The 22,452-nt window shown below is 30.4% G+C and overlaps 2 protein-coding genes and 1 long non-coding RNA gene across 5 annotated transcripts; 1 reads left to right on the top strand and 2 right to left on the bottom strand.

Moving 5' to 3' along the window:
• Window positions 1–2,667: 2,667 nt before the first annotated feature.
• Window positions 2,668–4,351, top strand: LOC108452173 (probable WRKY transcription factor 65). 2 transcript variants are annotated; one of them, XM_017749937.2, is made up of 3 exons: window positions 2,668–3,023; window positions 3,134–3,277; window positions 3,402–4,351. In XM_017749937.2, the coding sequence occupies exons 1-3, from the start codon at window positions 2,872–2,874 to the stop codon at window positions 3,934–3,936; spliced, it is 831 nt and encodes a 276-aa protein (XP_017605426.1). In that variant the 5' UTR covers window positions 2,668–2,871; the 3' UTR covers window positions 3,937–4,351. The 2 variants fall into 2 exon arrangements, with proteins under 2 accessions (XP_017605426.1, XP_017605425.1); XM_017749936.2 differs by having other exon boundaries at window positions 2,669–3,023; window positions 3,131–3,277.
• Window positions 4,352–7,416: 3,065 nt separating this feature from the next.
• Window positions 7,417–9,225, bottom strand: LOC128292768 (uncharacterized). Of its 2 annotated transcripts, none has more exons than XR_008282680.1 (2): window positions 8,708–9,225; window positions 7,417–7,786 (listed from the first exon to the last, which is right to left on the bottom strand). It is a non-coding gene; the product is annotated as an uncharacterized LOC128292768 (long non-coding RNA). The 2 variants fall into 2 exon arrangements; XR_008282679.1 differs by having other exon boundaries at window positions 8,767–9,225.
• A 7,567-nt stretch (window positions 9,226–16,792) lies between these two features.
• Window positions 16,793–19,623, bottom strand: LOC108453729 (ras-related protein RABA1c). The gene is made up of 2 exons (XM_017752004.2): window positions 19,161–19,623; window positions 16,793–17,490 (listed from the first exon to the last, which is right to left on the bottom strand). Exons 1-2 carry the CDS (start codon window positions 19,379–19,381, stop codon window positions 17,055–17,057), a joined length of 657 nt encoding a protein of 218 aa, XP_017607493.1. The 5' UTR covers window positions 19,382–19,623; the 3' UTR covers window positions 16,793–17,054.
• Between the last annotated feature and the right edge of the window lie 2,829 nt (window positions 19,624–22,452).

Below are 22,452 nucleotides of genomic sequence, written 5' to 3'. Positions count from 1 at the left end.
TTTTTAAACTTGTGTTTTTTTTTGTAAAATCACTCAAAATAAATGAAAATTTTAACGTTCTTTTAACTTTGCAATCGTTGCATACACAAATTTTACATCAGCATTTAATTAATTTTTATATTTTCAAAATGCAAAAATTATAAAAACTATTTTTAAAATTAAAATTATTAAAATTATTAAATAAATTATAAAAATATTTTTAAAAATTTTAAAAATTATTTAAATGCTTATTTGTCATCTACATAGTAATTGAGATGTATGTCATGTTAGTAAAGTTAACAAATGTTAACTTTTTCATCAATTTTGGGATGATTTGAAAAAATGCAAGTTCAAGAGCTAAAAGTGGCAAAACATTAACTAGAGGGCTGAAATGACTTTTTCTATAAAGTTGGAGGGCGAAAAATCATTATGCCTTCTTTTAATTACCGAACTACTCCAAAATATTATCAAATTTCAAAATTTGAAATTTATAATAGAATGATAAAACAAAATATCACTCAACATACTTTCATTAAATCAATTCTAAAACCCAAATTAAACACTAAAAGTTAACAATATTACTTCTAAGTACCAAAATGTATAACATTTGTCAAATACAAATGCCACATTAAACGGAGAAAATAACACATGCCATATTTAAAAAATTGTCAAACTTAATTAGGTACCGATAATAAACCTTTTAAAAGTAAAAAAAAATAAACAGTTGGAATGAATTTGGTAAATATTTGTTTTATTTTATTGTGCATTTTTTTAATGTAATTTTTAAACTATTCATTTAAGAAACCTTAAAATGAAATTTAACAGTATATTTAAGTTCACATTTTTTAATTGTTGTAATAGTAAAATGTAAACTGAATTAAAACTCAATCAATTCCATACCCACATATATTTTGAAATTATTATTTTACATTTAAGATATTCTATAATTCCTAGGTAGTTTCAATATATATATATTTGTGAAAAGAACTTGATGGTAAACTAAATAATAATAAAAATAATTAAAGTAATTATAAATGCAATATATTTGTAAGAAATGGGTGATAGTGATATTTTAACATTCATACATATACGTACTTAGCATATATACATTAGGTAAGTATGTGTAGGTATATGAAAGGAGTAAATTTTAAGTATATATCACAATGATAATATTTATTATTTACTTTAACCCTATCTAGAAATAGTATCATATATGTTCAAAATTCCCCAAACAAAGACAAAACTATTTGATTATTTTTCTTTAAACTGATTTCAAGATATTATTGTTTGTTCTATTTTTTTTATGCCGTAAGAGTACAATTTATGTGACTATATCCTCCTCATAATCAAACAAAACACCGACGATTAAGTCTTTGTAAATAAAATTTAGAGTTATACGATTGTGTAGATTTTCTTATGCTGTAAATTTCCATTAGCCTTAAAAAGCTAACATGTATATAAATTTTTCGATAATGAACCCATAATATATGTTATAAAATTGAAATCTTTTCAAAGGAAATAATTGGGTGCCTCAAAACAAAGAAAATATATAGTAAATTAAGTAATAACCCACCCAAGGTATTGACTTGTGTGTAGTGAGAGCTCAGCTGGGGGAATCTCTTCATTTATTTAAGAATAATCAGCAACGGTGTTAATAAGGGGTTGATGAAGAGAAGACAAGCCCAAGGTTGATAAAGTCTCCGTCAATATGGATTTGTTTATAGATTTATTCGACAAATAGTAATTAACTAAGCAAATGGATAACTATTGATCTCCTCAATTGTTACGAAAACACCATGTGAAAGTGAAACTGAATCAAAGCTTTTTCTTTTTTTGTGCCTTTTTGTGGGTTTGATTTGGAAAAGATAGGTGGTCTTTTTAGGAGCCCCAAAATCCAACACATTCTTGTTTTTTATATTCCTACCACGATTAATGGATGCCAAATAACCCAATTTATTTTACTTTTTCTCCTTCAAGTTTTGATTAAGAAAAGCAAAAGAAAAAAAAAATCATTCTCAAAACTTCAGTTGCTGTCCTACTCAATCCACATGAGCCATCCCTACATAACTTTCTTTTTCTTTTTCTTCTCTAATTGATATACATTTACAAACAATGAATATACCATATATAGTTGCCAAAACCTTAATTTCTAGTTCATAGTTGGATTTGGGTGTAAATATTTATAATTATATAAATATGATATATTTGAATAATTATTTTAATTGATGAGAGCACAGATAAAGGGTTAAAGACTTGGACAAGAGACAGTTCCAAAATTAACAACTCCTATGCCCTAAAAAAAACAAAAACAAAGAAACATATAATTCATTGAAAATTCAAATATTTGGTGAATACTGACATCTAATTTTGATTTGGTTAAAGTAACATTTAGATTTAATATAAACAAACTATAATATCTTAAAACTAATCGAATTAGAATATAAATATACTTCAAAAATAACGAAGATCGATTTCAAAAAGAAAAAGTAACGAAGATCCAAGCCACTGTCAGCCTAAACAAAAGCAGGCAGCCAGAGTGGTTACATGGTACATATCCAATATATAAACAAAAGGCGACGGATACTGGGAAAACTCTAATCAGATGTAATAAATATATGATACAATTTTATTTTATTTTTTAACAATGAAAAATAATAAATTAAAATTATTTAAATAAAGTTATAGGATTTACATCACAATTTGCTTGCACGTCCTCTATAAACTAATGCCAAACCCCAATCTGTCAACTTGCCGCTCCCCCCATTTTTAAAAGAGCCACCCTTCCTGTTTCTTCTTCTTCTTCTTCGCCTAACAACCCCTTTCTCTCTCTTCTTTGATTTGGTTGTTTCTCACCTTTAAACGCTGTTGATCATCAAGCTCTAATCAGTAATCATGGACGCTGGTGATCCTAGTTTCAACAAAGCTAGTAACCCTTATGTTACTGAGCAAGAGTTAGAAGATAACGACAACGCTTCATCAGAAACCGGCGCTGAGTCTCCTCCTTCTACCACTTTCAACGACATCAAACTCTCTCCTAAAAAAGGGTAACTTCTAGTTGTTTTTTTCTTTAAATAATTTTCTGTTAAGTTCGTTGCTTGCATGTTTTAAGGTTTTTTTTTTGTAATTTTGACGTAATGGGGTTTTATTACAGTAGGAGATCCATACAGAAAAGAGTTGTGTCAGTGCCTATCAAGGACGTTGAAGGTTCCCGCTTTAAAGGTGAGAGTGCTCCACCATCCGATTCTTGGGCTTGGCGAAAGTACGGCCAAAAACCCATCAAAGGCTCTCCTTATCCCAGGTAAACTGAATAAACTGACTGTTAACTAACGTTTTCTCTGCATCGATGCGTGAATTTCCAAGTCTACGTTTCCACAATCACCAACCGCTGATTATGGTTTCTGTTTTCATCTTACTGCCGGCAGAGGTTATTATCGGTGTAGTAGCTCGAAGGGATGTCCGGCAAGGAAACAAGTCGAGAGGAGTCATGTGGACCCTAAAATGTTAGTGATCACGTACTCCTGCGAACACAATCACCCTTGGCCCGCTTCTAGACACAATACCGCCGCCGCTAAGCAAGCTGCTGCGGCGGCGAAGGCAGCGGCTGCAGCGGAGGCATCAACCGCAACTGTAACAGCTGTAAAGAACGAGCCATCTACGTCGCAGGCCGACATGGAACAGGAATCAGGGACCGAAGAGAGGTTCACTGATTTGACGGAGGACTCGATTCTTACAACAAGGGACGAATTTGCTTGGTTCGGGGAGATGGAAACGACATCGTCGACGGTTCTGGAGAGCCCCCTGTTTACAGAAAGGGATGACTGCGATGCCGACGTGGCGATGGTCTTCCCGATGAAGGAAGAGGACGAGTCGTTATTCGCCGATCTGGGCGAGTTGCCTGAGTGCTCCTTTGTGTTTAGGCATCAACGGAATGTGGGACCACGGGTTGGGATCTGCTGACACGTGTCTTATGTGCAGTTCGTAATTGGTGGAGTCGTCCTCGGTTTCAACGTCCCTGCGGTGCGTATCATTTATCGTGTGGCACACTAGATAGGAAATTTAAAACTGAGAAAAAAGAAAAAAGAAAAAAAAATTAAAATTTTTTTTAAAAAAAGATACCCCTTACATTGCATTATCCCTTTGCGAATTTCATCGGATATATATATTATTTTTCTTTTCACAATTTAATTTGCCTTTGGTTTCGGTGTAGTAAATGAATAAAAATTCTGAATACCAAATTCTGTCGTTATCTTGTTGTGGGCTTACCAAAATTTGCCATTGCGGTACGTCCGTTTAAGCTTCACTCTTGAGGGACTTAATTGAATAGAAACATTTTTTAGTGAGCACAAGCAGCATTTCTTTTTCTATGCGAGAATGATGGGAGTTGCTCATTTTAGACTTTATGTTTCTTCTTCACGTCTTTCTTTTCAAGCCTTATCCAATTAGTAAAAACCTAAACTATATACAATATAAATTGATTGTTGCAATAATATTTTTGGAAGTGATATTTATAATTAATTCTCAACAAACTTAAATAATATTAATAAATATGTAAATTGAGCACGATCTAATATTTTTAAAAAACAAAATGAAGAATTTAGGTTTGAGAAAAATATAATTTCATGTATCAGAACAAACTATTCCACATCTACTATAAAAAGAAGTTGGTCTTTTCTCGCTTTGCATCCATTTGTTTTCTTATTTAAATCTCACTCCTTAATTCAATAGTTAAAGTTTTACCGTAGCTAATAACAAGATTGTGATATATAATTTTTGATTGGATGGAAGTTCAAATGATTGGGCGGCCATACCATAAAGTCAAATCAAATGAAAAACCTTGACTTTTAGGTGATGGTATGAGCTGGAAACTTACAATAACCAGAAGAATATCATTTATTCAAACCTCAAGTTATATATATATTATGCAGAGTTTTCACATGATTTTAGATAAGCTAGTAAGCTTTTCCCAAGCCAAAATTTATGCATTATTATAATTCCTGTCAGGGGGACCCAAGTTGATATTTTATTAAAGAATCAAACGTTTGAATTGGTTAATAATTGCAATTAAGTCAATTTTTATATAAAATAATTTCCTTTTAAAATCTGCAATGCAAAAAGTATTTGAGCAGTGATTAAACCTTGATTTGCAACTCAACATATGGAACGTCATCAATGATCAAATGATGATAAATAGAGAATTTATTTTTTAATTATATAATTCTTATCCATTCCATTATTGCACATAAATTACGACAAATGCCAGCTTAGATTAGATATATAGCATTTCAGGGTTACCCATTAATTAATTTTTCTAGCATATGTATTTCTCACCAAATTGCAGATGCTTTTTTTTCTTTCTTTTAAAGTACTTTTGGCCTGTCTTGTTCATCCTCACTTTGCATAAAATCAACTATTGAATCATAGGGAAACCTCATTTGATGGAACACATAAATAAATAAATTTTGGTTAATATTTACGAGGCCAAAAAAATAAAAGAAAGCAAGATATGCTAAATATCATGAAATTACATAACTTTAGTTAAAAAAAAAAAAAAAGGCATGCCAACTCAAAATTTTAACTTTTGGGAAGAAAGGATTTTAATCATTTTAAAAGTGATTTAGGATGCGGTAGAATATCATTTATTATTAAATTTACATGATCTTGTAATTATAAAAAAAATTAATATTATATATAATTATATTGTAATTTTTATGTCATAGTAATGTAAACAACTACATAATTTTATTTTCTAAAACATAATATTATTATTTTTATAAAAAATACATAATACTTACAACACAAAAGTTTCAATCAAGTAACAAAACTCAAAATCAAATAATCATTTGCCATATATACAAAATACATATATTATATGTAATATTATTATTCAAGAAAGTGTTGATCAATACCATTAATAATAAAATTAATAAGAAAAATAAATATTATATGTAATTTTATTCTATTACTCTTAACTTTTATATTTTTTCGATCATTTTCTCACATTAAACATATATTCTCTATCATTATTGGTTGTTCATTTGCCAAGTATAAATAAGTAATAACAAATGCTATATAATTTGTTGAATATTTAATAGCTTAAAATATATAAAACTTATCTTGTCAAGTTTGTAAAATAAAATATAAATCTTAAAACTGAAATACTATTATTATTGCATAAAAATAATGTTTTCGACTTAAATCATGTATAGATATATTTAAAAAGTTTTATAGTAATTGGATTAAGTGTAATTGATTGTAATTATTCGCATGATTATCTTAATTCTCACCCTTTCTCTTATAAAAATTGAAAATTATAAATTTTCAAACATATCACAAATAATTATACTTAAATTCAATTACTAAATAACTCTATAAACACACTTAAAAAGTTTTATTTTTCCAAAATATATACTACAAATATATTCATCCATATTTGTCCCTAATGAGACTATATATACTACAAATATATTCATCCATATTTGTCCCTAATGAGACTATGTAACCCCCTTTTTTAATGTTTGGCATAGAACACATTCAAATATGTATATTTAACATCTTTTTAAGATATATAAAAAATTTTAAAATAAATATTTATGATTAGTGCACTCATCTTTTTCAGATCAAATTAATAATTAAATCTGGTCAAATTATCAATTTTTATTTAACTAATTTCAACCGGATGAATTTAAAAAATCAAATAAAAACTAAAAAAGGATAAATAAAAAATTTATAAACATAAATAAATAACATAAACATCAATTAAGCATTACAAATTCAGTTAAAATTAGCATTATCATTCTTAAATTCTAAAAGGACATTAATATTATTTTCATTGATAAATCTTTGCATGTTTGTTATAAGTAAATATAAACTCATTGTTTACCTAAAGTTTAACTAATAATAATGTAACGCCCCCTTACCCGAGACCGTCGCCGGAGTCGAGCACGAGGCATTACTAAACTTATTTGAGCACTTAAACAAATTCGGACAAGCTGTCCAACTGCGTCATAGTTGTTTAAAAATTCATATCTTGAGTTCAAACTCAAATCAAATTCTGTAATTTTTCCTTAAACTAGACTCATATATCTATCTACTAATTTTTTTTAATTTTGGTCGGGCCAATTAGTACAGTTTATTAGTTAAAGTCTCCCCTGTTTTAGGGTTCGAGTACTCTGACCTCTGTGTATTACGAATCAGATATCTCCCTGTACAGAGTTTCAATGACTATGCCGTTTGTGTCTAATAAAACTAGACTCAATAAGGAATCTATACATATAAAGCATAACTTCTAATTATCATTGTACAATTTATGGTGAATTTTCAAAGTCAGAATAGGGGATCCAGAAATTGCTCTGGCCCTGTTTCACAAAAATTTAAACTTCTCATAAAATATAACTCATATACCTGTTTTGTTCCATCCATATGAAAATAGACTAATAATTCTTCAATTCCATATTTTATTCATCATCTAATTGTATCTCTACTATTTTTAATGATTTTTCAAACTCACATCACTGCTGCTATCTGGATCTATTTTATGGTAAATTTTGCCTATTTCATGGTTTCCATGGATTAGCTAGCAATTTAGCATATATAACACCAAATATGATCATGATTAGCCATTCCAATGGCTAATCATTACCAAACATTTCCATACCACTCAATATCCATATCATAAGACCATATATACAAAATGATTATAATGCTATACATCCATACTCAAAATATACAAGCCATTACGCCAAGATGGTATACGGATAGTGTGAGTGGGCCTCCGACCGTTCCCGATTTCCTAGCTGGCTTATTAAAACTGCAAGGAATGAAAAGGAGGGAGTAAGCATAAATGCTTAGTAAGTCCATATGAAATTAATAAGCAATTACCAACATGCTTTTAAGATAAAACACCACAATTGTACAATTATACATACTCAGCTTAAACTGTTTTATCAAGATACATTTACTAAATAATTTATTTCTGGAGCTACGGAACTTCAAATTAAGTTCCGTTAATTTTCCTTGAAACTAGATTCATATACCTTTCTGCCATAAAATTTCCAGAATTTTTGGTTTAGCCATTTAGTACAGTTTATTCATTAAAGTTTCCCCTGTTTCGCTGTCCAACAGTTCTGATCTCTCTTCACTAAAAATTATTTATCTCATAATTCGGGACTTGGATGATGTTCCCGTCTATCCCTCTTGAAAATAGACTCGATAAGGATTTTAAATATATAAATTAAAACTCATAATTATTTTTGTACAATTTCTAATGATTTTCTAAAATCAGAACAAGGGATCTCGAATCATTCAAACTCTGTCTCACAACAATTTAAATATCTTATAACATAAAATCCAATTGCATGCACCGTTTCCTCTATATGAAACTAAACTCATCAGGATTTAATCTCATATTTTATTCAGCCCTTAACTCAATTTCCACAATTTATGGTGAATTTCAAAATATACACTACTGCAGTAACCCAAAACTGCCAAGGCCATATTTATTCATTCACCACTATTATTCACTAAATCCATACAATATCATTTCATCCATCATGGTAAGAACACATAATTATGCTTCATAAGCATAGATCCATAATCTCAATGTCATCAAGTATCAAGAACTTATTCCAAATCGTGTCATTTTCATAGTATTCACCAATTCTTAATCTTTTCGGGTCATTTTATATTTTCGTTCATAATCAAATTAGGGAACGATTACGGAATTGAATACCTCATTATCACAATGCCATAGTAAAACTATGGTCTTGCACATAGTCATATATCACATACCGAGGCAATAGCCCAGCCATGGTCTTACACGGATCACATATCACACTGATGCCATATCCCAGATATACAGTAGCACATATCACACCGATGCCATATCCCGGATATGGTCTTATACGGAAGCACATATCACATTTCTCCGAAGCCATAGCCCAGCTATGGTCTTATACGGAAATCACATTTCACATGCTGCCATGGTCCAACCATGGTCTTTTCCGTCAATTCGTCTTAGCCACTGAATGAAAGTACTCAAGTCCGTTGTTCCATTTAATTTGTACTTTTATTCAAATATCATTTTACAATTATCACAGTTTAATGACATTTTATATGCAATAATATACTATATCATTCATGAAATTTTCATTTCAAAACATTAAATTACACATTGCATTATTAAAAATCATATGAACTTACCTCGATATAAAATATTAGCAATCGAGCTTATTCCTCGTAAACTTTATTTTTCCCTCGATCACGACTTGAATCTCGTTTCTCTTGATCTATAATATAAATTATTTCTACTCATTAGCATTTATTTGATTTCTATTTCACTTCACAATTTATGCTGTTCAAATTTCGAAATTGCACTTTTACCCCAAAATTTACAGTTTTACAATTTAGTCCCTACTCAATTCACCCATAAATTGAACTAATTTTTCTCAATTAACACTTTATTTTATCATTATAAACTATTTCACAACCTTTGATATTCTGAATTTCAACACCAACATCTAATTCACAATTGTTTTCACAATTAGGTCCTAAATACCATTTTCTATCAAAATGACTTAATAAAACAACCTTAATATGAAATTAGAACTTCAATTTCATAATAATTCATCATAAATTGCCCTTACTCAGCCAGGGGAACTTCCAATTTCATCCACCAAATCAAAAACTAATGAATTAGATGATTGGACCTAATTGTAAAAGTCACAAAAACATAAAAATTACTAAGAAAAAGTAAAAATTGAACTTACATGGTGCAAAAATATGAAAAACCAGCATAGGAGACCTGCTACGGCGTTTCTGGCTGAGAAAGATGAAGAAATGTCTAGATTTTTCAATTACATCATTATTTAATTACTAACTTTTATGCTATTTCCAATTTTGCCCCTTGTTCACATTGTTTTCTTGCTTATTTCATACCCAAACCGTCCAGCCATTAACCTTTGGGTCTAATTGCTCTTTAAATCCATCTTTTTAAATACTTAAGCTATTTAATCACATCTCATAAATTTTGCACTTAGTTCAATTTAGTCCTTTTCACCTAATTAATTACCGAAACCTTAAAATTTCTTGACGAAACTTTAATACTAACTTATTTACACTCCATAAATATTTCTAAAAATATTTATGGCTCGGTTTATGAATTCTAGGTCTCGATACCTCGTTTTTATTCCGTTTTATCTACAACTTCCTATACTACATAATTTCATTTAATATCTAAATGACCAAAATGCCCTTACTACTAAACTTTCCAAAAATTCCATCCATGTCCAATTTTTGTCCATAGACTTACAAATTGGTCAAATTGCTCTGTAAGGACCTCTAATTAATAATCTAATTCAATTTTATGCAAAATGCTTCTAGAACACAAGTTTTGCAATTTATTCAATTTAGTCCCTAATTTCAAATTAAGCACTTTATGCATAGAATTTCTTCACGAAATTTTCACACAATCATGCAATCATATCATAGACCTCAAAATAATTATAAAAAAAATTCTTTCTATCTCAGATTTGTGGTCTCGAAACCACTATTCCGACTAGGCCCAAAATCAGGATATTACAAATAATTTGCATTATAATAATGAATTATAATGCGAGAAACAACTTTTATTAATAGATAATCTAAATTGTTCATATTATGCAAAATTAGATCTAGCAAATGATTCAAATAAATAGGGGATTATTATGTTATCTATAAGTCCAAAAGATGAGAGAGCTTGTTTTGGATATTAAGTGAACGACTCCTAAAAATAGAGATATAGATGTGATTGTCAGGACTGATATTACATCATATAAGTCTTAAGTTGAATTTATCGATCCTAGATTTGTTTATGGATTTATTTACTTATGATGTTCATTGTGTGACTTGTCTAAATCCTAAAGTAAGTGAATGGCCATGCATGTATAACTCATGCACTTTGATGTGTTGAAAATTTCCGTTCATGGTAATGAATTGAAAGTTATTACATTAGGTACATGACTTATGCATGGCATATAAAAAGTCCCAAGAGAAATTGTAATAGCCCAAAATTGGGTCTAGTTGGAACAGAGGTTTCGGGACCACAAAATTTGAGATAGAAGTAATTATTTTATGATTATTTTGAGATCTATGATATGATTGCATGATTGTGTGAAAATTTCGTGAAGAAATTCTATGCATAAAGTGCGCAATTTGAAGTTAGGGACTAAATTGAATAAGTTGTAAAACTTGCATTCTAGAAGTTTCTAGTATGAAATTGCTTTGAAATATTAATTAGGAGGTGTTAAATAGAAATTTGACCAATTTCTAAGTAATGGACAAAAATTGGACATAGATGGAATTTTTGAAAGTTTAATAATGAAGGGCATTTTAGTCATTTGGTAATTAAAAGAAATAAAAAGGGAAAATAAAACCAAAATTGAATCATCTTTCTCATGGAGGCCGAAATTAGCATGGGGGAAGCCATGGCTAGGGTTTTCAAGCTTTCCAACCTCAATAGTAAGTCCGTTATAACCCCGTTTTTCAAGTTCTTTACGTTTTTGGAATCCCGGTAATTTGATTAAGCTTATTCTAGCAATAATTTAAGCTAGGGTTCATATTTGGAAAAATACTCATAGGTGAAATGTGTTTATTTTTCTGTTTTATAATAGAATATGAGGTTTTGAATTATGTTAGACAACTTGTGCTACTCGGTTTTGAGTGAAAACGAGTAAAAGGGCTTAATCAGTAAAAATACCTAATAGTCATAAGTATATGTTAGAGTAAGAATTTGATGTTGCCATAGAAGGGAAAAGTGATCAGCATGTCATAAAACATAAGAATAAGGGATGAAGTTTAATTCCCGAGCCTAGGGGCAAAAGTGTAAATATGCAAAAGTTTAAGGGTAAAATTGTAATTTTTCCAAATTTTGAGTTAAGGACTGTTTTGAATAGTACATTAATTAAATAAGTAAAATATGATGTTTTAGATCCCGGAAAATGAGATTTGAACCTAGAATGAGAGAAAAATCGAAAATTGGGAAAGTTGGTAAAATAACCGTTTTAGTATCGAGGTAAGTTCATATGTATAATAAGCATTAATTTATGCATGTTTCAATGTAAAATTGGTATATTCATTATGATTTCCGAGGTGTTGAAAGTATGTAAGTTGGTATGATAATAATACAAACAATAATGTGTAATTTATATTTGAAAGTTAAATTTAGTGAATTAATTTAATTATATTAAATTAAATGATTATGATGCCAAGTTTATGAATTGATTTAAAATATGTCTATGGTACATGAAGTGCATTGAATTATCATACATAAATGTGATTTCTATGATTATGGATATTATGGGAAATTGTAAGTTCATATGATTTTTAATAAGGCAATGTGTAATTTAATGTTTTTGCCTTGATATTAAATGAGATGTAAATTTATATGTAAGTAATACATCAATATTACTTGTATTATGATATTTTATAATAATATTGGAAATATGTTTGTAGATAATTACTTGATTAGTGAAATTGTTGGAAAAGAGAGAAATCCGGTTGAACCTTCGAAAGATTGGATGATCTGAGATAGTATGTAGCTAGGTCACATGTATGGTGCTGAGTGCACATCATGTGTACAAGAGAGCTACAAGACATTATGATGTAGCTAGGTCGCATGGGTGATACTATGTGTACACCATGTAGACAAGAGAGCTACGGGATATATGTAGCTAGGTCGCATGCGTGGTTCCAGGTGAAGGACACCATGTAGACAAGAGAGCTACGAGATAAATTGGCTAGGTCACATGGGTGGTACTGAGTGTTCACCATGTGTACAAGAAAGCCAAACTATATGATGGGTGGAGCTATGTGCTGAAACCACCAAGTATCGAGGATTGATCCGAATTGTTCAACGGGAGACTCTCTATGTATTGCTTTGTGAGTTTTGTGATGAATAAGTGCAGGAACTTGATTATGTGAATGATGTGTTCATTAAGTGACCAGGATGTGGTGAGGTTATAAACAAGTAAGTTATACATGAGGATGATTTTATGGTGACCTTGTGATCATGGGCCTATACTTGTGATGTATGAAATGTGGCGAAAATGATTTGTGATATGTATGATAAAATGAGGTTAATACAAAGAAAGTGTGAAAGAGTGAATTAGCATAAAACTGTTTTGGACAGTAGCAGTGATGTGATTTTGAAAAATCACAAAAAATAGTAGAAATTGAATCAGAGACTGAATGAGATATCAAATTAAAGCTTAGTGAGTCTATTTTCATATAAAAGAAACAGAGAAAGAAAAGAAGTTCTATATTTTGAGATATTTATGTTTCTGTGAGACTGGTTTAGAATGATTACGTGATCCCCTATTCTGACTTTGGAAAATCACAAAATTTTGGATAAAAATAATTAGAGGCTTAAACTTATATTTTTAAAATCCCTAATGAGTCTATTTTCAAGATAAATCAACAAGAACATTATCTCGAGTTCATCTTGTGAGATAATTAATTTTTAGTGAAGAGAGGTCAGAACTGTCAGAAAGTGAAACAGGAGAAATTTTAATGAATAAACTGTACTAATTGGCTAAACCAAAAATTATGAAAATTTTATGGAGGAAATATATGTGAGTCTAGTTTTAGGGGAAATTTACGGATCTTAATTTGGAGCTCTGTAGCTCAAATTATAAATAAGTAAGTGACTATGACTCGTGTGGACAGTTTGATGTGAGCATTTATTAGTAAATTGTGAAATCGTACTTACAAGAATGCTATATACATTAAGGATGTGGAATGGAGAGGAGGAGGAGGAAAATAAATATATGTGGAATACATGGAAACTATGGTATATGAAATATTGATATAATGAAATAAATGATATGTGTTTATAAGAAAACAGAAAGAGAATGATATGTATCATGACATATATATATATATATATATATATATATATATATGACTAGTCTCAATGTAATGCTTGTTGGGTATGGAGTTGAATTGAAATGTTTTAGGCAAACATGTTATTTTGCGTATCTGAATTGTGGTATTTTATAAAGATATGATCTAGTTTTAAATATGAATGCTTGATGATTAAGCTGAAGATATTGTGTAAGATGATAATCTTGGTATAAATGTATAAGTGGTACTATAATAAACAAGGTAAAATGAGTATGAGAGACACATGTATGATGACATACAAATGTTATGTTTGTGGTTTAATTGAGAATATTTAATCATTAAATGAATACCATGTTATATGCTTTTGATTTTGTATAAGTGTGTAAGAGATTGAGAAGAGATTGAGGTTGACCAAAGCTTGGAAAATAGCCAAGGTATATTCCACACAGGCAGAGACACGACCATGTGTCTCAGCCGTGTATGGAACACGACTTTGGGACACGGGCGTGTGGAGCCTTAAAGCATGAAATTTTCAAGATTTTCTTAAGTTCTCGGTTTAGTCCCGAACCCTTTCTAAAGTATGTTTTGGGCTTCGTAGACTCAAATAAAGGACTATGTGTAAGTGAATGAACGTTTTGAAATATGAATGAAATTTTATGGCCCGTATTTTAGTTTAATGTTTGTATGTTTGTCCAGTAACGCCTTGTACCTTATCCCGGCCTCGGGTACGGATAAGGGGTGTTACAGAAATGGGAGCAAGTAGCCATGGATTTCGCGATTGAATTATCAATTTCTTCAAAGACAAAGGATGCTATTTGGATAATAGTGAATCGACTAACAAAGTTAGCCCATTTCTTGACAATTCGTGGGCTCTCATTTTACCTTTAGATTTTAGAACCAGTTACATGAATCGCATGAAATAAAATTGAATTTCTGTATAACATTCATCCTCAAACGGATGACTAATTAAAGCAAGTTATTTAGGTTCTTGAATATATATATGTTGCGAGTTTGGTGGCGAAATAGTCAATTTTAGACCAAATATCAGTTGGACTTCAGATTAAAAAACAGAATTAGATAATAATTAACTCAATTAACTACAAAGAGAACAAATGCAATCAAAAGAAGCATATAATACTTACATCCATGCAAGGGAGATATGATTGGGAATGATACATATCCACTCTCATAATAATAGGGGGAAAACAAATATCGAGAAAGCAATTTAGAACATGAATGGTACATTCGATCCCCAAGGAGGAGGAGCGTAGGATAAGAAAAAGAAAATCAATATAACTAACCGAGACACTACTACGTTACATGTCCCCAACTAAGCATCATTGTTCTTCCAATAAATCACATAAAACAATTAAATTAGCTAAGAAAGAAACTAAAAAAAGAGTGTATTGACAAATTTTAACCATGGATTACCAAAATTTCCTTTCTTTATGTTCTTGCAATTCTAGCAAGTAGCTTTTATAGTAATTCTCAATGAACAATCTGAGGAAAAGCTTTCTGCCTTGTGACGTCTAGCAAAGAAACAGAGATAGCCGCAGCAAAATCGAAGCCTCAACATCCTAATCTAACCATCCCATTCCCATCTCCATACTCGTTTTTTTTTTTTCCCTAGAAAATTTCAATCTGAGCGAACATGTAATTGAATTAATGCCAATTTCCAACCCTTAAATTCACAATCAACATATTGGGAAGAGAAGGAAAAACATTTAGGTTTGTAATAAGACGGACCGAGCTTACACCTTTAAAAGAGCCCAACATCCCATCAGCCCAGAAAAAAGTTCATGACAGATGCTAAAACATGGAACCTCAAGATCTTCTTTTTATCTATAGTTGTATGGATTAGCAAACAATAACCAACATTCATATACTTTTTTACATTTTAATTGATATGATTAGTGGCTTATTTGACTTCTATTTTAATAAAACCAAATGTAAAGTGAAATATTATATTAGTATTCAAATATTTTATTTTATGATGATTATTTTCGAATAATTTATCTAATAAAAATTTAAGATTTTTCATGTATGCAATAATTTTAACGAGTTACTGTCTAAATTTTTCATCATACTATAAGTGGATATTGAAATTTGTTATTATATTTTATCTTGGTTGATGTTAGTCATTATACATAAATTTACCACTCAACTTTTATGGGATTGAAATTAGCCACAATTTTGAATTTTAATTAATTTTTCCACCAACTTTGATTTTTAAATAAAAATTGGAAAAATATCATTTCAAATATTTGATTTGACTTTGAAAATTTTTAAAAACATAAAAATAATATTTTACTTCATTTTTATAAATAAAAATTTTATTAATATTTTATATTATGTTAATTAATTATTTTAAAATATTTAAATAAAATATTTTTATTAAACTTAACTTAAATTATAAAATTTAATAAAAATTAAACTTTAGTTTTAAAATTCAGTCAATGGCAAGACTCAATATAGAGGGGTAAATTTACCTTTATTTTAAATGTATAATGGCAGGTATAAAAAACTAAAATATAAAGATAATTCTATTTAAAGTATAGTGATAAAATTACACATTAACCTAATTTTAATTTATAAATTTGGCTTCATTTATTCTGATTCATGGTGGTAGTTTTTTTCCTTCAGTTTGACAATTGGGCTAAAAGAAGATTATTGGGCCAAACTTTTATTAATAACCCAAGAAATTCAATAAATCCAATCCTATTAGCTTTTTCCCAACCAATTAAACAGGTTCTGATTCTCAAATCAAAAGCGGTTCAGTACCCATTTCGGATTGATGGACCAACCAGCTAATCTATTCCGGTTCCAATAACTTTTAAGGTATTTTATATGTAATGAATAATTAAATTACAAATTAATATGATAAAATTAAAAACACGTGGGGGTGCCTTCAAATTTCACCAACCAGATCACAAATAAATTACCATCTAAGTAGTTATTTAAATTCAATGATGTAAAACCCTGTTCCTCACATGCCTCTTGTCTACTCAAATTAACAGCCATTGTGAATTTTTTTTTTTTTTTATGTAAATTAAATCAATCTCCAGTCCACCCATATCCTACTGTAGGGTACCTTTTTGAGAAAAATTTTACAGAACCCAAGGTTTACAAAGAAATCCCCATCCATGCCTGCATCCCTTAAAACAATCAGAGACTGCAGATTTTAACATCTTCTTCATCCCTTAGCTCGAGCAGCAACCCCCTTTCTTTATTGCAGACACGTCTTTACCGACATCAATTTTCTCCCCCTTGGATGGAACAGCTGAAGCAGCCCCTTCATCACTTGTCTCCATTGCCTTCTTGCTTACTATGTGATAGATCTGTGTCAGCACTTCTGCAAATGCGTTTTCCACGTTTGTTGCTTCCAGGGCTGAAGTTTCCATGAAGTAGAGGGATTCTTTCTCCGCAAAGGATTTTGCATCCTCAGTTGGGACAGCCACAAGGTGTCGGAGATCTGATTTGTTGCCTATGAGCATGACCACGATGTTGGGATCCGTGTGATCCCTCAACTCTCTTAACCACCTCTCCACATTTTCAAACGTGGAGTGTCGGGTCACATCGTACACAAGTAGCGCACCAACAGCTCCTCGGTAATAGGCACTTGTGATGGCACGGTACCTGACAGTGTGTGAAGAGGAGTTCAGAAAACAAAACAAAAACTTCTACAAGAAAGTCAGATCTTTCGAGTACAAAAGAAGCAGGTTTTAAACAAGAGAACTATCCAGCCACTTAACAACCTCATCAACCCTAATTACACTCTATACCCATCATCCCTCGAAACCAAGGGTCAATCATGCATCTGTTGACCATGATTCTAAAACTAAGGTAGTGCAGCTCATCAATGATGTAGAAGCAATTCCTTCAATCTTTATCCAAATCCAAAAACTATATACAGACATTATATATCACAGCCCAAAATTTTGCTAAATCGATGGTTTTATGGTTCCTCTGGGTTTATTATCACATCCTCCTTCCCCTTTCTTCCTGCTAATCCAAGGATGATGCCAATAACTTGCATTTTCATATCCAAAATGAATGAATCACATTACAAAACATATGACAACTTAGTAGCCTTATACCCTAATAGAACAAGATATGCGGACAATGAGGAGCATGCTCTAGCTGTAGGATCCAGGGGACTTTTTGTATTGAAAACATTTCATATTCATAAGATAAAAATCAACAAAACAACTGACAAATCAATGTTGTTCAGCAAAGCATATCCACCCAAATTATAATATTTAGGTGTTCAACTACAATGTTACTCAAATAAAACAAGCTACAAGTCCCTTATATTCGAGTGATAAATAGTAGCAATTCCGCAGTGCAACAAAAGAAACCATATGAAACAGTAAGTACCCACTTTTCCAGCCCAGAAGAGTAAAAGAAAAAACTATTTACTTAAGCAATAATATTTCCCTCTTAAAATCCTGAACAATCATACCAGACAATGACTAAAAAGGTCTCGCTAACAAACTAACATCTGTTTACTAGTTCAAAACATTTCTTCCATTACCAATTTACCACAAACTACCTACAATTCCCTGTCACAACCCGAATATCAAACAAGATTGGATGGTAAACTAGATTCACAATTTCTCGATACACGTAAGCAATGGCTACATATGAGAAAAATTAGCCAGCAGGCAAGTAATTCTACACCCAACTTATTACAGTACTTCGACTGAGTAAACTGGATTATCATAGTGCGATTGTCACTCTACAATGACATCGAAATCATGGTTTATAGCAGGAAACAAGCATATTGTTGCAAACCGTGACCACTCGGCGTCTTGCTCATTGTCAAAGCCATTAATAACAACTACTAAGGAATACAAACAACTCATGCAACAAGATTACAAGATGAAGAAACTTTAGATCTGCTGATCCTGACTTCAAATCTATGTTCGATCTATTCGCAACCCAAGCATATTAGTAGTAAGAAAACAAACTAAATCTAAATAATAGATTTGTAAAAAAGCAAGCAACCACAACACCATTTAAGCACATGCTGCTCACAGATCTAGATATGCAAGAGCAAGACCCTTCCTATTTCTAATACACAGATAAAAAAGAGATATTTGGAGAACCCCAATTCAGATCAAATCGAACTCTTGCAGAACCAGAGTTGCTTTCTTTCCCCAAGCAGCCAAAGGGACACAATTCCCTTTATATTTTTGCTCACCTTTCTTCGCAAACAAGCAGAGAAGTAACATACCCAGGTCCAAGATAATAATAATAAAATAAAAAAACAAGAAAGGAAGACAAGGAAATAGGAAAAGTGAGACCTTTCTTGACCAGCAGTGTCCCAAATCTGAGCCTTGATGACCTTACCATCAACATTCAAGCTACGAGTAGCGAACTCAACGCCAATAGTGGACTTGGACTCGAGGCTAAACTCGTTCCTGGTGAACCTTGAGAGAAGGTTAGACTTGCCTACTCCCGAATCACCGATCAGCACCACCTTGAAAAGGAAGTCGTAGTCATCCTCTGCCCTGTAACCAGCCATCTTTCACTCTCCTCAAAACCCTCCTTTTACTTTCCCTTTTACTTTGCTTCGAGTGATGAATATGAGAGAAAGAGAAACAGCGTGTAAAAAAGGGTTCGTTTCAACTTTAAGATCTCTCACTACAAAAAAAGAAAAAGAAAAAAAAATTCTTTTTAAATATTTTCCAATGTAAAAGACTGCTGTCTGTGAGAAGTTGGACTCCAGAGTGAAAATTAGAGGAAGCGGGATTTGGTACTTTTTTAGAGTTGGAGACAGATTATCTTGGTTTTATTCTTTACTTTTACATGTTAAATGTTAATATAAATTTAATTTATTAATAATTTTGCAATATTAATATATAAAAATAAAGTTTATTTTATCATATAAATATAAACTATTAATTGTGCATGGAAGAAACAGTTATGCATTGATTTGGGAATTAATCTATATAGTTTTATTGTAAAGTTGTAGAGTGATAAGATGTACAAATGTCTGTTTTCAGTAACAGAATTATGCTTACTTGGATAATAAAATCACAAGTATCAAAAAATATATATAAACTATTAATATAATTACTATATTATGATATAATTTTATGTAACAAAATTATAAATAAATTAAGTATGGTTTTGATTGAAATTATAAAGATGAAAAAGAAAATTATAATGTCTTAGGAATCAAATATTGTGTATGTATTTTTTTTATATTTCATATACAAATATGAAAACACATCCTTTATAAAATATTACAATTGAATTAAAAGGTAAGGTGGCACTAACATTGCAATGATGTAATATTACGGGTGTTTTTAGCGGTTAAAAAGGAGTACTGGTGTGGAGTTTGGAGGTATGTTAGAGTTGGAATAAAGATGGTAGGTAATTACAGGACAGGAATTGTTGCAGTTTTTGGTCGTTTTATTATGCAGAAAGAAAGTAGAAAGTGGAAGCTTCAAATTGAAGTGACTTCAATGGTGATGGTGAGATGTTTGTTGTGTTTTGGTTTGTGTATAAACGGGGTTGGGTGTTGGTTGTTGGTTGTTGATGGCTGTTGCAAAATGTAAAGAACGTTGAGGTTTAATTAAGCTCAATATGTTTATATTTAAAGCATATTTAATTAGTAAATGGAATGATGACATTTTATAATTATTTTTTCTATTTTTAATTAATTCAGTTATAAAATTTTAAAAACCTGCTGTACCAAAAAAGTAAAAACAGTGACTTACATATAGAGTGGTGTAATTGGAGGAGAAAATGACAGGTAATGTTGGAAGGTTAATGCGATTAGCTCCAACGTGAGCTTTTATGATTACCAGCACTATCAACTAATCATGTTTTGAATTTCCATTATTTTTCCTCACTCTCCATTTATTTCTTTTAGGTAATGACCTTCCCTTTTTTTTTTTTTTCTCATTGTTTGTCCAAAAACATTTTAATAGTTGTAGCCAAAGTGATACATATAAAAAAATCATTTTTAATTCAATTAAATAATATAATAAATAAAAGGTTAAAAGATGCTTTTAGTCTTTCTATTATTCATACATTTAAAATTTAGGCCTATTTTTATTTTAAGAGCTTCTTTCATCTTAATTTTTAGATTTAAAATTAAAAGCTCAGTTATTAATACTGTTAAAATTTATAAAGTAAATTCAAGTCTATTATAACGTAATTCTTTTATTACATTATTATTATTTTTTTTAATTTCAAACGTCACTCTAATAAATTTAATAGAAGAATATTAACAATGTTATTAACAATTTAACTTAAATTTTAAATTCAAAAATTAAAAATAAAAATTTTAAAATTATAAAAATCTAAAGGACATGAACCATATCTTAACCTAAATAAATAAGTTAAATTTAAGATTTATATTGATCCTGGTGGAATGGGTAGGCTAGGAGTCCTGACCATGCTTTCGACCCAGTTCATGGCCCATACTCATCCCTAAACTCAGGCTCTTTCCACTTTGCAGGTCAGGAGCTTTACTTGGGCCTCAACCAGCTAAAATAGCAATCAGTTCGGTTATAAAGCCTAGGAATACACTGTGTTAGGCTTCTGATTTTGGATCAACTTAATTTACGCTAGTAAAAAGTCTTGTCCTACAGTGATGATTTGACATAAAGGAACGCCAAATGTCGAACCGCTGGTTTTAATCGAGACTCGGTTCAACGTTTTCTTCAATACGGTTACCAAAATTTCTGGAATTGGTCCCTAGTTAATTATTGGTTTCGTGACAGGTAGCTGGCCACTGCCCCCAACTTATAAATATTATAGTAATGACTCGAAATTTATAGTTATTAAAAGTGTATTTTTGGATTTTTATTTTGAAAAATAAATTTGTAAATATTTATTAAAAATATTTATGAAGATTAGTTGTGTGGTTAATTAAGTTTTGGCTAGGTGAATTAGCTTGAATTAAGGTTAATTAGGTATATGGACTAGATTGAATATAGTGTAAAACTTTAATTATAGACTAGAAGAAATTTAAGAGACTAAATTAGGAATTAGACCATAAATGCCAAATGTATGATAATAGTAAAATACATAAATTAGTAATAATTACTTATTTACTTATTATATAAGTAAACATTATTTTATTATTAAATTATTATTATTATAATACATTATTAAAATAAAACATAAAATAAAATAAAACATAACAAAAGAAACAAAGAACAAAGAAATAGAATTGAAACGAAAACAGGGAAAGAAAGGAGAAAAAAAGAAAGAAAGAAAAGAAAAAGGGAAATTAGGGTTTTAAAGGTTTCAAGTTCAAGTGATAAGTCAATTTAATCCATTTTCTTATGATTTTGATGTTTTTAGAATCCTAGAACAAAATACTACTTGATTTATATTGAAATTTTGAAAGTTAATAGATTTGTAGATGTTGTTCATGTTGAATAAATTGAAATATTAGAGTTTGAATTGATAGGGTTTTAAGTTAGAATTGAGAAAAGGATTGAATGGTAAAATAAATTATAGGTTTTTAATTAAGAGGGACTAACTTGAGAGAATTTTGAAATTAGGGTTTATGGTAAAATTTAAAAGTTGAAATTAGTCTAAAGTGGGATTTGAATGAAAATATAAAATTAGTTC

This window comes from Gossypium arboreum, chromosome 5 (genome assembly GCF_025698485.1).
Source record: "Gossypium arboreum isolate Shixiya-1 chromosome 5, ASM2569848v2, whole genome shotgun sequence".
NCBI classification, from domain to species: domain Eukaryota; kingdom Viridiplantae; phylum Streptophyta; class Magnoliopsida; order Malvales; family Malvaceae; genus Gossypium; species Gossypium arboreum.
This window is presented reverse-complemented; position numbering and strand designations above follow the sequence as displayed.

Excerpts from the sequence above, each read along its gene's own strand:
- LOC108452173 (XM_017749936.2), top strand. The coding sequence starts at position 2,872 with ATGGACGCTGGTGATCCTAGTTTCAACAAAGCTAGTAACCCTTATGTT. Across the intron at positions 3,024-3,130 it reads AAACTCTCTCCTAAAAAAGG|TAGGAGATCCATACAGAAAA; the intron begins GTAACTTCTAGT and ends GTTTTATTACAG. Across the intron at positions 3,278-3,401 it reads AAAGGCTCTCCTTATCCCAG|AGGTTATTATCGGTGTAGTA; the intron begins GTAAACTGAATA and ends TACTGCCGGCAG.
- LOC108453729 (XM_017752004.2), bottom strand. The coding sequence starts at position 19,381 with ATGGCTGGTTACAGGGCAGAGGATGACTACGACTTCCTTTTCAAGGTG. Across the intron at positions 17,491-19,160 it reads GACACTGCTGGTCAAGAAAG|GTACCGTGCCATCACAAGTG; the intron begins GTCTCACTTTTC and ends ACACACTGTCAG.